Source organism: Bombyx mori, chromosome 15, assembly GCF_030269925.1.
Source record: "Bombyx mori chromosome 15, ASM3026992v2".
NCBI classification, from domain to species: domain Eukaryota; kingdom Metazoa; phylum Arthropoda; class Insecta; order Lepidoptera; family Bombycidae; genus Bombyx; species Bombyx mori.
Window position 1 is genome coordinate 402,111 of NC_085121.1, and position 14,244 is coordinate 416,354.

The following is a 14,244-nucleotide window of genomic DNA, read 5'->3' on the forward strand; positions in this document are numbered from 1 at the left end:
TAATTTAGTAGTTATACTCCGAACCTTTAGTCGAACTCTGTAGCATACAGGTAAATGGAGCGGAACTTTTTGCGGTGCATTTAAGGAAAAAGTTTAAGCTAAGTCCGACCCTACATGTGAATAGGTCTAAAATCCGGAGGTTTTGGTTGAGCTCACACATGTTTCCCCTTATGTCTTGGGTATCAAGTGAATCCACTTATGCAGTTTCCAATGTGGTTAGGTTAAAAAAATTGTGAGCCGTTTTTAAAGCGGTAGTTTTGTTTTGTTGCTGGCGCGATATTACAAGTGGACTTTACGGTTCACATATGTATATATTATCTACAGAGACGAATGATCATGTTAATAAAAAATATCCTTTCGAGGTAAATAAAAAACTGGAAGGGTCCTGTTCGGTTTGTTTGTGGCGATTAAAGGTTTGAGTTATTTAAATTCGGTTTAGTTGTGAATAAGTGTTTCATTATTGTGTAGTGTAGAAATTATACCATGAAATTCACCTTTTTTCTATACGTTCGTTTATTCGTACTGGGTAGGTATTACATTAACTCGTTAATTTACCTATCACCATTTTATACGGAGTCTGACAAAATCTAAACGTAATAGCCTTTTGTAAAAATGAACTTGTCGTGGCTTAAAGGTTAAAACGTCCGATGTACTCGCATCAAGCGAAACGACGATTCTGGTACTTCATCCATCAATGTTTCAATCACCATCCAAGGTATCAGTTTTTTTTAAATACGTACTTTACACATGTTAATGAAAGACTATGAAAGATTCATGTCTTGCAATCAAACTCGATCCCAATAAATTAATAAATTTGAGTGACTAGTTAGGTTGGGCTAATTGAATGTAAACTCGCAAGGGTAGGTGCCATCACCCCACCTATTTCCGCCATGAAACAGTCGTATATTCAGATTTTAATGATAGAATAGTTGTACGGTACAGTTAAGACGTCGGCCTGATATCTTCACTAACTTGTTTATCCATCTATGTAACGATAAATAATAAAGACAGGATTTTATTTATAAACATATGTTAATCGTTCAAAGTTCTCTAACTACATCACAATACAAGATAGGCGATTTCCCAGCTGCTAAATTAAATGCGACTGTAAGAATAACACAAGTTCTATGAGAAGCGCATTGCATTTATCTGAGCGTCGAGATCGCAGCACGTCTTTAATCCCACGGTCGACGAGTGGCGCATTTCAAATCAGAGTAACAGCCGCGACCAGACTCGCAGGCACCGCTCACTGGCTCTCAGCTCTCGCTACCGTTACTGGGGTGTCGACCTCTTCATACCTTTACAATTGTGTTACTTTCCAAACATATGAGTAAACAAACTGGGACAACCCCGACAGAATTGTTTAGTTACGAAAACATTGCGGCGATTGAAATGTTGCCAGCACTTTTATCGTCCTAGATAAGTGGACGAGATTGTCAGTTCCCAGATCAAATACGTGCATGATTATACGATTTGACGATTGCCTGGACTGCGATACAACTATAACAATGAAAGCTCACAAGATGCAATCAGCACTCAAGGCGAGAGTTAGAGTGAGAATTATGTCTTTCTTCATCATTTTTCAGGCAAACTTCGTTTGATTTACGTCACTTGCCGAAGACTTAGTCCACCTAAGAACTTACAAATAGGGTGAATATGTCATTCATAAGATCATAACGACAACCTTAGCGCTGCGGGTTAGTGTGTCAATATAATTATGAAGGATTTAATCCCAGTTTACGAAGACCACAATGTCATATTGCGTTCCATCTTGACGCTCCGCCCTTCCTTTCAAACTAGAAGGCATGGTTGCGGCGCGACAGAAACAAGCTGGTCCGGGCCTGTCAGTGCGTACTCACAGACGACCTAACACTATATAGTTTGTATTTGTATAACGGCCATCCTTTCTACAGGTTCGTTTCGCGTTATAAACAGATAAAATCACAATATCAATCCGTGCCCTGTTGGACGTTTTGGGAATCTTGTAAAATTATTTGCAAACATAAACTCATTTTCGGAGCGGTTTAGTTGTTCGGAACATTCTAAGAACTCGGAAGAAAGTAGCCGTAATATTGAGTCACCCGTTACAGTCGTCCCAAAGACCGCCGGTTACCGGAAGGTAAGGACCCATGAGTCATGGGTTACCTGGTAGGCGCTGTTGATGACGTCACCGTAGAATTATGCATGTTGGTTTACGAGTGCGACGCACGCGCCGGCCGGCTCGCTTTGTGCGCGATCGTGTCCCTTTACAATTAATTTATACTATTCAATTATAGAACTTGGCTGGAGACATGAGTATGTAATCTTTTTGTTTAGCTCAAGCTGTATTAATGTAGTTTTGGTTCAGTAACTTTGGCGGTCAAGCCGGCGGGTCTTATTCAGTTGTTAATTGATGTGATCACTACAACGTGAACTTTGCGTTCCACCCTTTCTTTGTGGCTAAAGTTGACTAGCTGGAATGACACCTCGCACGCTGGGTTGTGGAGTTACATATATTTGTAAGACAGTTGAACCCGTTAAAGCTCCATCGTCCCTCAACACCTTGGCGTCGCTGAAGCTAATGTAAATGATGTCTGATTGATCGATTTAGAAGTGTAACTGGAGCCATGGAGGCCCGAAATTAATAAAGGCGGATTATTTTTTCTCATAATCTGCGACATAAAATCTGAAGAAAGACGGCCACCGCTGCTCACCAGTTACGACCCACGAATCGAGTATCTTAGTAGTATGAATTCAAATTTCGCAAATATGTAGTTTACTTTTTTCTTGTCATCATAACTTTTGATGGGTTTATTGATTTGATTGGTATTCTAGTAAACCAAAATGTTAATCAATAATTTTTTTTATTGTTTGTATGAGTGGACGAGCTCACAGCCCACCTGGTGCTAAATGTAATTGAAGTCGTCGTGGCCTAACGGATAAGACGTCCGGTGCATTCATGTTGAGCGATGCACCGGTGTTCGAATCCCGCAGGCGGGTACCAATTTTTCTAATGAAATACGTACTCAACAAATGTTCACGATTGATTTCCACGGTGAAGGAATAACATCGTGTAATAAAAATGAAACCCGCAAAATTATAATTTGCGTAATTACTGGTGGTAGGACCTCTTGTGAGTCCGCACGGGTAGGTACCACCACCCTGCCTATTTCTGCCGTGAAGCAGTAATGCGTTTCGGTTTGAAGGGTGGGGCAGCCGTTGTAACTATAATTGAGACCTTAGAACTTATATCTCAAGGTGGGTGGCGCATTTACGTTGTAGATGTCTATGGGCTTAGGATGTCAACCATTTCATCGGAACTCTTCAAATTGTAATTCCTTGAATAAAAGCTATATACCTCATCTTAAATAATATTTATTTATGTAATTCATCTGAAAATAAAAAAAAAACAAACGATTTCGCATAAAAAGTTTTTTTTTAAAAAGTTAGATCAGATCTTTTGTTTCTGATGTTGGGACCGCCATTCGAGTTGGTTTTGTGTGTTCACACAGAGCCTTCACTTGTAGGGTATACAACATAATCGTTTGCATGATGTCACCGAAATCACGTTCCCAACAGTTAATTGTTTATAGTCATAAAATGAATTTATATCATACACTCCTTAAATTTAGAGTTCATAATTCAGTAACAAAAACGATTCTCCCACATGTCATAGACATTTTATTCAATAGCAAAATTTTGACGCTTTGCTTTGAGTCTTTTTTTTAAAGTAAATATACCAATTTCCAGTTTCTCAGGTGCTGGATAGTGTGGGTTCATTTCTTGCACTCAACCTTTGTCAGCGGCTTGGCTCTGCCCTTGGCATTGCTGACGTCCATGAGCGACGGAAACCACTTACCGTTAGGTGGGCCGTATGATCGTCTGCCTGCTCGGGCAATAAAAAATAAATAAAAAGCTTTCACACTAAAACTACAGAATCGATTTAAATGAAATTTATATACAGATAGTCAAAGGAAGAGAAAGGACATAGGCTCCTTTTAATGCGAAAAAAGGGTTGTAAAGAGTTGAAAGGTTGGGATGAAAAGTTGGCTGAAAGTATCGTCATTTTTAAAGCTAAAAGCTTGAAACTTATTTTTTAGGCTGTGCATTCGATGTAAATAAATATGACACTAAGCTTACACATCATAATAACACACAATTATAAAAATATAGTGTGAATTACCCAAAATATAACGATAAGTATTCAGTAAGAAAAAAAATCTGACATCTGCGAAGTATTTTTGCGTGCGCCGCAAAAACCGTTGGAGTTACACGTATGTAAGTAATGTATATAATGTAAAATGGAAATGTTTGTCTTAAATAGTCCTACAAAAACAGCCCGTAACAGCATGTATCTATATTTTATTTATAAACCATTATCGCCAAAATAGTGGACCACTAATATAAGAGGAAAGATTAGATTTTTGATTTGTTACGTTCTTTTTTATTGTATTTGTTACTGTGAGGACCATATTTTTATAAAAGAATATTCAATAAGATAAATCATAAACTCGGGTCGCTAGTACAATAAATATATTTAGCATAATTAGCGCGAGGTCCTGCGAAATGCGTGTCCCCTTTTTGACGAAACGTAAGGTTCGTGTTTGTAATCCTTTTACCATGACAACGTAACACAAAATATCAGATAACGTAAAAATGTTAAAGTTAATTTTATGGTCTGAATCGAACGAAATTCGAATAAGTAATAAAAATCCATGAGGACATTATTCATGTGGAGATTATATCTAAACTACATATTATTATGTATGTATACTTAAATGAATATAAGCTGTTCGTTAATATAGACATTACTTGAGAACGGATCGCAGAATGAGATATTTAGGGAAATAAGTTAGTAGTAGGAGAAGTAGTCCCGAAAACTGAAATATTCAAAAAAAGATTACAAAAATATTGATAGATATTTTCATTCATGTCGAGCCAGTTAGTCACAAATAGAGCTGAAGAAAGAAACTTTCGGTTTTGTCGGTACACACATGTGACGTCACAATAAACAAAAGTTTTTTTTTTATTGCCTTTGTAGGCAGACGGGCATACGGCCCAACTGATGGTGAGTGGTTACCGTCGCCCGTGGACTTCAGCAATGCCAGGGGCAGAGCCAAGCCGCTGCCTATCGCTTAATACTCTCCACAAGCCTCGTTTGAAGAAGGACATGTCATAGCGCTCGGGAAACACCGTGGAGGGGAGCTCATTCCATAGCCGGATGGTACGTGGCAAAAAAGATCTCTGGAAACGCACTGTGGATGACCGCAGTGGCTCCAGCTAGTATGGATGAACTCTACTCCGGTGGCGGGCGGTGCGATGGTAAAAACGATATGCTGGTATCATCTCGAACAATTCCTCAGAGCACTCCCCATGGAACATACGGTACAAAATACAGAGGGAACCGAAGTCCCTCCGCAGACCCAGAGAGAGAAGATTTAAGTTGAATTGATTTTGATTCAGTTTAAGATTTTAAGTTTTATCATCATGATGGATTTCAAAATGTGCAGAGCCAGCCTTCTTGGCATATTTCAATGTTTCAAAATAACAGCGCACCGGTATATACAATTAAAAAAACTCAAAATTTATTGGTATGCAATACAGTACATACACTCCTAATGTCGCAACTACGAGTTCATTTGAGGTCATTCTCGTGGTAAATCGATCGTAACTCGATCACTAGCTAGACTGACTATCGGCGCTAGAATCTGTCGTGTTCCAACTACAGGGACGATGTGACCAATTTCAAATACAAACCTCCACACAGTGTGACCAAATTTAAGCATGGTTGTTGAAGCAGAAAAAAAGATTGTAGTGCACAAAAGCATCGCCATAAAAATTACAATTTTCCTTTTTAAAAAAAAACGAAAGACATTTAATTTTGAGGGTAGAAATTTCTACAAGAATGATTTTAACGTGAAATACCTACGCGTTGCAATAAAGTAACTGGTTTTCTTTGTTTACAAGAAAAAAATATTATTTGTATGGACTATTTATTTATTGCGGGCTGTACGTTTTTTTTTTGAATCGTATATTTCGTTCCGTACATAAATTGGGCCTTAATAATTTCAAAATCGTTATATGAACCAGTCGAATTAGAGAATAAGCGAAATTTTGAAAAGACAACGAGCTTGTAAGTACTAAATAAAATCATTCCAATCAATTTCAAAGTTTTTGCAAAAGTCGTGACAATTACGAGAAAATTCCACAGAAATTATTTGTATGTTGTCTCACTTGTACCGAATCTGGTGGTTACGCACGACCGTTTCAGCACACGACCGAATGTAGTTTTAGAAAGCTCATTCATTACAATTATTACTCAACTACGGCATTGTGGAACGGGGCTTATGATTTTAGCATTATATATTTGACAAGTTCATTAAGTAGTCGTTAGTTAAGATGCCTATTGTATTCCCAGTCATGATATTATACCTTTGTGGGTGCAATAGGTCCAGCGATGGAACGATATTGTTTAAAAAAAATCAGGTGGAGTATGATACGCACAGCCTAGGATAGGTAAAGTTGGCACATGATAACCAGGAGAAAGTCATTAAAGGATTAGCATTGAGAACTATCGACGCAAGAGAGGAAAGGAGAAGATGATACGGAACACGTAATATTCTGATTCCGCACATATCGGTACAATGCGTTATGCATTACAGCAGCTATACCATATAACGAAGACACGAACTTGATTTTTTTTTCTTATTTTTTATTGCCTTTGTAGGCAGACGAGCATATGGCCCACCTGATGGTAAGTGGTCACCGTCGCTCATGGACGTCAGCAATGCCAGGGGCAGAGCCAAGCCGCTGGCTACCATGTCTGAAGTTTGGCAGCGGTATTCACGTAATATCTAAGTTCCAATAGATGTTGCATTTGTGTTCATCTGCTCCTCATTGGTCTTAAATTGTTTATCGTGTTCTGGCGAATAAAGTGGAATTCAATCGTTTTCTAATCCTTGAGTATCCAAACATTACTGTTATGTCAATATACGCACTACATCATTTTTAAAGTTATTTCCTGAACGTGTCAGCGAATCATCAGATCTTTGTGAGGGAATGTGGAGAATATGAGGTTAATGGTTTTACCTATCTACCTACAGTCTTATCGTTCAGTTTATAGTCGTAAACTAGGTTTATTGATGGACTATGCAATCGATAAGGATAAAGAATATCCGCCCACGCAAACCTTAGACCGTTCTAGGCACTGGCGTAATGGTTTCTAACCTTAGTGTGGCTTATGGGTGCCATGGATGTGTTATATATAGCACTCAAGCTAAGTATAAAGACATTAAACTCGTAATTGAGAGCGTTTTCACTGGCACCAAAACTTATTTACGATCAAAATGTGTCGTCGCTAATTTTTTTTATTGCTTAAATGTGTGGATGAGCTCACAGCCCACCTGGTGTTAAGTGGTTACTGAAGCCCATAGACATCTACAACGTAAATGCGCCACACACCTTGAGATATAAGTTCTAAGGTCTCAGTATAGTTACAACGGCTGCCCCACCCTTCAAACCGAAACGCATTACTGCTTCACGGCAGAAATAGGTGGGGCGGTGGTACCTACCCTCGCGGACTCACAAGAGGCCCTACCATCAGTAAAAAATCTTTATTTTTTATCTTTATTGCATTTAAAATCTCATTGAAATGTTATATTCAGTATTTAATATTGTGCTGGTCATGCTCAAAGCGAATCTACTGAAACGTAGAGACAACATTTTCACTGTGCAACGCAAACCTTCAGTAATAGAGCGCAGCGTGAATAAATACCGTATTGAGTTTTCATCCTGCCCGTACACGTCAGGCCAGACACTTGTCTATTCATATTCAGATTTTCGCAAGATCTCGCATATTATGTCTAGCACCGAATTTAACAAAAAATCGTGTTTAAACGTTAAGAAACTGACTCGTTCCACTGTTACCTCGCGTCGTTCGCTGGTGACCTGGTTATGCGCTACAGGTGTGGGTTTCTGTGCAACACATTCATCATGACTGTGTGTCCAACAGCCTGCTCTGCGGTACTGATCGATTCGATGACGTTATACACTCACGGTGGAATCTCTAGAGCGTTTGGCCTGTTTTGGGTAAGTTTGGTCTATTCAAAATCATTGAATTTTCGGGTAAATGTAAAAAAATCAGCATTTCCAGAATCATTCCGGAAAACTTAATACTGCTGTGCTTAAAATTCACAAGCTTTGAGAGAATTAAATATGCCTGATAAACACAGCATTGAAGAATCAATCAGGCTAATAAACTAGGGTAGGCTGAAATATTGATGTGAAATTTTCGGTGGGAATCGATAAATAATATTGGTTTTTACGCAAATCTTTGTGTAATAATTAGATTAGCGGATAGTGACATCGTTTTATTTACCACAGTGCCCCATGTCTATGATCAAATGAAAAACCTGACGTCTTCCTTAATAATAAACAGATTTCAAATAAGTTTTTGTTGATCGGTTATATTTATGATTACATAGTTTTTTAATGAGATAATGTAAAATATTGAACACGCAGAACTAAAATGCTTAGGTTGGATAGTTGATTAAAATCCTCACTTTGCAATGTTGTTCAGAAGGAAATGTTTTTGTAGTACCATGTGTCGCGCTGATGCGGGTTCGTGCCGTCCGCGTCGTCTTGTCTCCTTTTAATTAAATTATGCGATTCGAAAGGTAGAATAGCCCTTATATCATGAATACGCAGCGGATATAACTTTATTTGATGTATGACTACTGCTTTATAAGCTAAGCCGGACTTGTCCGACCGGTCCGAAGCTCTCGCAAGGAAAAGGGGCAGAAGGCTGTCCTCGACCTAACCGTACCCACACTTGAGATGACGAGATGGGACGTCATTAACGTATTTCGCGCTTGTTAAATAAGAATCTTTAAGAAGATTTTGGTAGATGTAGAACGCATCAAAATGAAAATATATGAAGATTCCAAAAATATTAGTGAACTAAATCAAATCGTGTAATAAAGAATAAACCCGCAAAATTATAATTTGCGTAATTACTGGTGGTAGGACGTCTTGTGAGTCCGCGCGGGTGGGTACCGCCACCGTGCCTATTTCTGCCGTGAAGCAGTAATGCATTTCGGTTTGAAGGGTGGGGCAGCCGTCGTAACTATACTTGAGACCTAAGAACTCGTATCTCAAGGTGGGTGGCGCATTTACGTTGTAGATGTCTATAGGCTCCAGTAACCACTTAACACCAGGTGGGCTGTGAACTCGTCCATCCATCTAAGCAAAAAAAAACTAAAATTCAAAGCCCGTCGCAAACCCTAAACCGGTCGCTACTTCTAGTGTGCTGGAGATCTCAAGTTGCTACCTTCACTGGAGGAAGGAACTGTTGGCTCCAGTACATGAAGGATGGACATAACATTTGTTTGGATTCGATTTTTCACTTAGATGTGCTTAATTTTAAAGTTACATCTTCCGTCACTACAGTTTTTGTGGTCATGGACGACAAGTGCTATTAATCTAAACATGAACATTGTGCTAAATAACGTGAAACTTTATGTTTTTTTGCACCCTAATAGAACAGCCAGTATCTTTATCGGCATAGTTGGATAAGCACAACCCATAAGAAATATTGTAAACAAATTGTTGTTAGTAATTAGTTGTTCAATGATATTTCAGTACTATTTTCTGCATCAGTAAACAAATAAAACCATGAAACCAATCGGACGGAAAGTGACTTAGACCTTGGAGGAGTCATGTGATTAGTTCATGACTGCGTATGTCCATTCTTTCAGTCATGGCCTTATTCGTTTTTCTTGACGTAAGTAAATCTACGAAAGAGTTAATACTAGGGCTTCTACTATGTGGATGTCCCCGTTCAACAAGCCTTCGCAGTTACTGACAATAGCGGCTATCCATAAAACTGTTGTTACACTATGTTAATGCGTTTCGGCTTGAAGGGTACGACAGGCGTTGTACTGTAAAAACGGAGACTTAGAACTTGTCTTGAGGTGGGTGCCGGCATTTACGTTTTAGGTGTCTATGGGCTCCGGTAACCACTTGACACTAGGTGGGCCTTGAGCTCGCCCACCTACCTAAGCAATAAAAAAACTTCATGAGTGTGTCGTGGTATCAATAAACTCGACAGTGATACGAAACAAATGCACGCTTTTTCGTTCTCTTCGGCACCGGGAAGCTATCTATTGTATTTGGATTTGTTCAGTGCAAAACGCGAAACTTCTTCTGGAAAATCTTTATGTATAAGCAAGCTACTGTAATTTTTAAACGCTAGTTAAATTATTTGCATCAGATAGATATTGTGATTGCCGAAGAGATTTAGGCGTTTCCACAATGTTTGGTGGTATAGTTTTCATAATTCGTCCGTCTTTGTTCCAGGCTGCTTCATATTCCTGACGTATACGCTGGCGACAACTCCTGGTAGCTTCGCAGCGGCGCCCGTCGGACCTTCCGATCGACCAGAGGCCTACTTCAACGGCAGCTCTTATATCAGACTATCCAGGCCCATTTCCTTGAAGCAACTTGTTGGACTTAGTTTTAGAACTTGTGTTGGTAAGTTGGAAAAATATTTTTTTTTATTGTTTATTTGGATTCACTCGAATGCTTGTAACTTATAGTTCGGTTGTGCACTTCAATGAAATGTATTATCGCATCTATTGGACTCGCTCGAGTACTTTCGTTGTATTAATAAATTATTCAACAACAATTTGATTATTAAACTTATTGACATTTTTATGTATAGTAAAGTAAAAGGTAAACAATGACACGAAAGGTTTTTAACCATATCACTGTTATTTTTAATTTCCTTTGTAACAAACAGATGATCACATAAGGTCCATCTGTCAGTGAGTGGTTAGCGTCGCTCAGGGACTTTACTAATATCAGGAACACAGCCATACCACCGCCTACCAAATGTGTTACATGCCATGGCATCAACAAAAATATGTGTTAGAACTGTGGAATATATCGACTATCGATCTACGTATATTGGATATATCACGTCGGGGTCACCAGTGTGGAATATATACGACAAAGGGAAGATCTTCCACTGAGCGGATGATATTGCTGGGTAGACTGACATGACGGTCCGAATGTTGTTGTTTGAAACTTGTATATATGCAAGCTTATCTTAAAAATGTTGTCGTAAGCGAGATTCAGGCATATTATGTCAGATATCTTGTGTTGTATGATGTATGATGGCTGCCCGCCACAGAACCTTTCTTGCCTTAGACGCCATTTTAGGTTCATTTGTCATTAGCTACTTCCATAGACTTGGTCAGATGCTTCAGTAGTCACCCGATACCATGCTCTAGTTGAACGTGTGTTTTGAAACATGCGAATTAGTTGCATTTCTGGTGCAGTGCTACTACCATATATGTCACAGTATCATTCAATTATGGATCCGCTACCTTAAGTGCTTTTTGTATTATTGCTTACTGTTATTAATGTAATGACTGTTTGTGTTTTGAATAATACTACAAAACTAAAATAAAATTAGTCGATCGTGACCACGAGAAGCAAAGAAATTATTGGTAACGCCGCGAATTGTAGTACAATTGACGAACCAAGCGATAGTAGGCGGTGTTAGTGGCAGTTAGTGTTACAATATTCGATCATATGCGGTACTACGTGTTTACTATCGGTTAACATGTGAACGATATGCTGTGTGCTCCGTCGCCCACATTCGTTACCCTGATTACGTCACGACGAACCGGTCCATACGACTCACGTCACGATCTTAGGAGAAAGGAGTTTCTTTTAATTCCGTTCCAATATATGCGGTCCACCATACTTTGATTTTACGAATATGTATCCTTTGTCTGTTTCATTAATGAAGTAAATGTACTGCTTATGTAAGACAAGCGGCTGTGGCGTCGTGGGTAAAACGACCGATGTACTCGTAATGCATATTGCAACGATATATTTATAGTTTTCGCGGGTTTGATTTTATTAAACGGTGCCATCCACTCGATATGTCATTTACGACGAAGAAATTAAATGGTTTTTAGCCTTGAAATACAAAAAAAGAATGCATTAAATAAATGAACACATTCTGATATTATATGATATTTTGTTTCAAATCATCAAACGCAGTCGCATGGAATTCGATGTGTGATTCATTCGGTATTGATTACCATATTATGCTCATTTGAATAATTTGCTACTTTGAATATTTTTAGCGTTATGTACCACAGACATAAAGATACACTTCGAATAACTTGTGAGGTTTTATTTTTGACTGTATGGCGGAGTATGGCTTGTGTCTTCAAGCAGACGAGGCACCAGCGATTGGCTTGATTGACGCAAGCGTACGGTGTAAAGTTCAAAGAGAAACCCACGATTGCCTTGTGGTGAAGATACGCAGACTATTTTTTTTCTTTTTCTTTTTTATTGCCCTTGCAGGCAGACGAGCATACGGCCCACCTGATGGTGAGTGGTTGTCGTCGCCCATGGACTTCAGCAATGCCAGAACTCTTGAGGACATACAACGTGACCTACCATATGTAGAAGCTTCCTAACTGACACCTTCTGTTTTAGTTCTAAGTGATTTAAAACCTAAATTACTCTTATTTTTATTTTCTGATTCTACACTTATAATATTGTCGGATTGTCGCTTAAACTTTGTGGTTAACATTTTTTTCAAGCATTGGAAAATTCGACCTGGTAATTCTGTGAACGCTTAATTTTGTGTCAAAATAATTGGATATGTTACATTAAGCTAACCTGCTATTGAGGAAATCGAAACAAGAACTTGGTCTACGCTAAGTACTCTTTACCGTCAGAAAAAAACAAAATAAATAAAAAATTAATAGATATCTTCATGAAAAGGGTACTCGATATATGTAAATAGGTATCGCAATAATCTGGCGGAACAGCACATTCGCACTGCACAGCTACATAAATACAGTGAATTAAAAATCCGTGCGCTTAGCCTCGACGCGAGGTTCGACGCGTGACGGCCATTATTCCTAATTGGTATCAAATTTCTATCATTTTTCCAACTTTATGGAATAAAAACAAATGACTACACAACCCCGTTACAAAAAACGACACGATTATATTTTTAAGTATATAAATAGTTATGCTAAATGAAGAGACTCTTAAACATATCTCACAATGTCACGTAAATGTGAGCTCAGAAAAACTGAGCACTTGCTTAGCTTCGAACCAGCAAGCTTTAGGCGCAATTCAAACTGCTAGGCCGCGATCGCGTTCATTGGACCTTGAACACCTGATTGTCTACAGAGACAGCAGACGTTCCGACGAGCTAATGTAAGAATTGTCTAGGCTATTCTTCTAAGAGGCCCATTTGTGGAGTAGCTAGCAGGCGTTTTGGTTGCAAGTTGCATCATTTTGTGCAAATCTATGATTCACGTGTGCCGAACGAGATAAGCTTGTATTTGTTTAAAAGTATTTAGACTGTTCCTGAATTATAGCTAAATGTATTATAATATACTAAGTTGTAGATTAGCATACTAAATTCAACGCATTCGGCATTCAAAATAAGTGCACTTTTGGTATCTAATAATGATTGTAAATATCTATTGACGTCTCTTGTACTCGTCGAGCTGTGAATCGGATTAAATTCGTCTAATGAAGAACACTCGCGACAATGTACTGTAAAAACTGAGACCCAAAAACTCATGTCTCGAGGTGGGTGGCGGCATTTAGGTCGTAGGTGTCTATGGGCTCCGGTAACCACTTAACACCAGGTGGGCCATGGTATCGTCCACCTAACTAAGCAATAAAAAAAAGTAAATATTGATTAAAGTTAAATCTTCTGTTATTTCAGGAGGGGAGCTATTTTCACAAAGGTTCGAAGGTTACACGTTACACGTGACCGCATTGTATGAACAAGTGGTCGTGTCCTGGGCAAGACCCGCGCAGCCTCACAGGGAGGTGGGCCTGGTGAAGGAGACGCTGGACAACAGGTGGCATTGGGTCGCCCTCCGCTACAAACCGAACCCACCGTCCTTATTGCTCGAAGTAGACCGAGACACGCAGGTGAGAACGGCCGGTTTGGATACAGTATATACCTACTGGTATCAGCGAATTTGAACCTTTCTTAGTTTCTATATGTTTGTATGTCGTCTGTAGGCTCTTGTCTACAGACCAACTTGAGCTGAGATATCAAGTGCATACACTATGGATAGCTAATCGATCATGTGGTTCTTAAAATTCAAATTTAAGACTGTGATATTTATATTTTAAATTTAGTTTAATGTAAGTAGTATTTTTATGTATATTATTATATACATATTATATTTTAAAAATTTAATGACAGAA

The 14,244-nt window shown here is 38.8% G+C and overlaps 1 protein-coding gene across 1 annotated transcript in view; it reads left to right on the forward strand.

Moving 5' to 3' along the window:
• Window positions 1–14,244, forward strand: part of LOC101745387 (protein crumbs) — a 60,903-nt gene that overhangs the window by 10,568 nt on the left and 36,091 nt on the right. Inside the window, exons 2-3 of the mRNA XM_038015815.2 lie at window positions 10,336–10,509; window positions 13,751–13,962. Coding sequence (XP_037871743.1) covers window positions 10,336–10,509; window positions 13,751–13,962 — 386 coding nt within the window. The remainder of the gene's footprint in view (window positions 1–10,335; window positions 10,510–13,750; window positions 13,963–14,244) is intronic.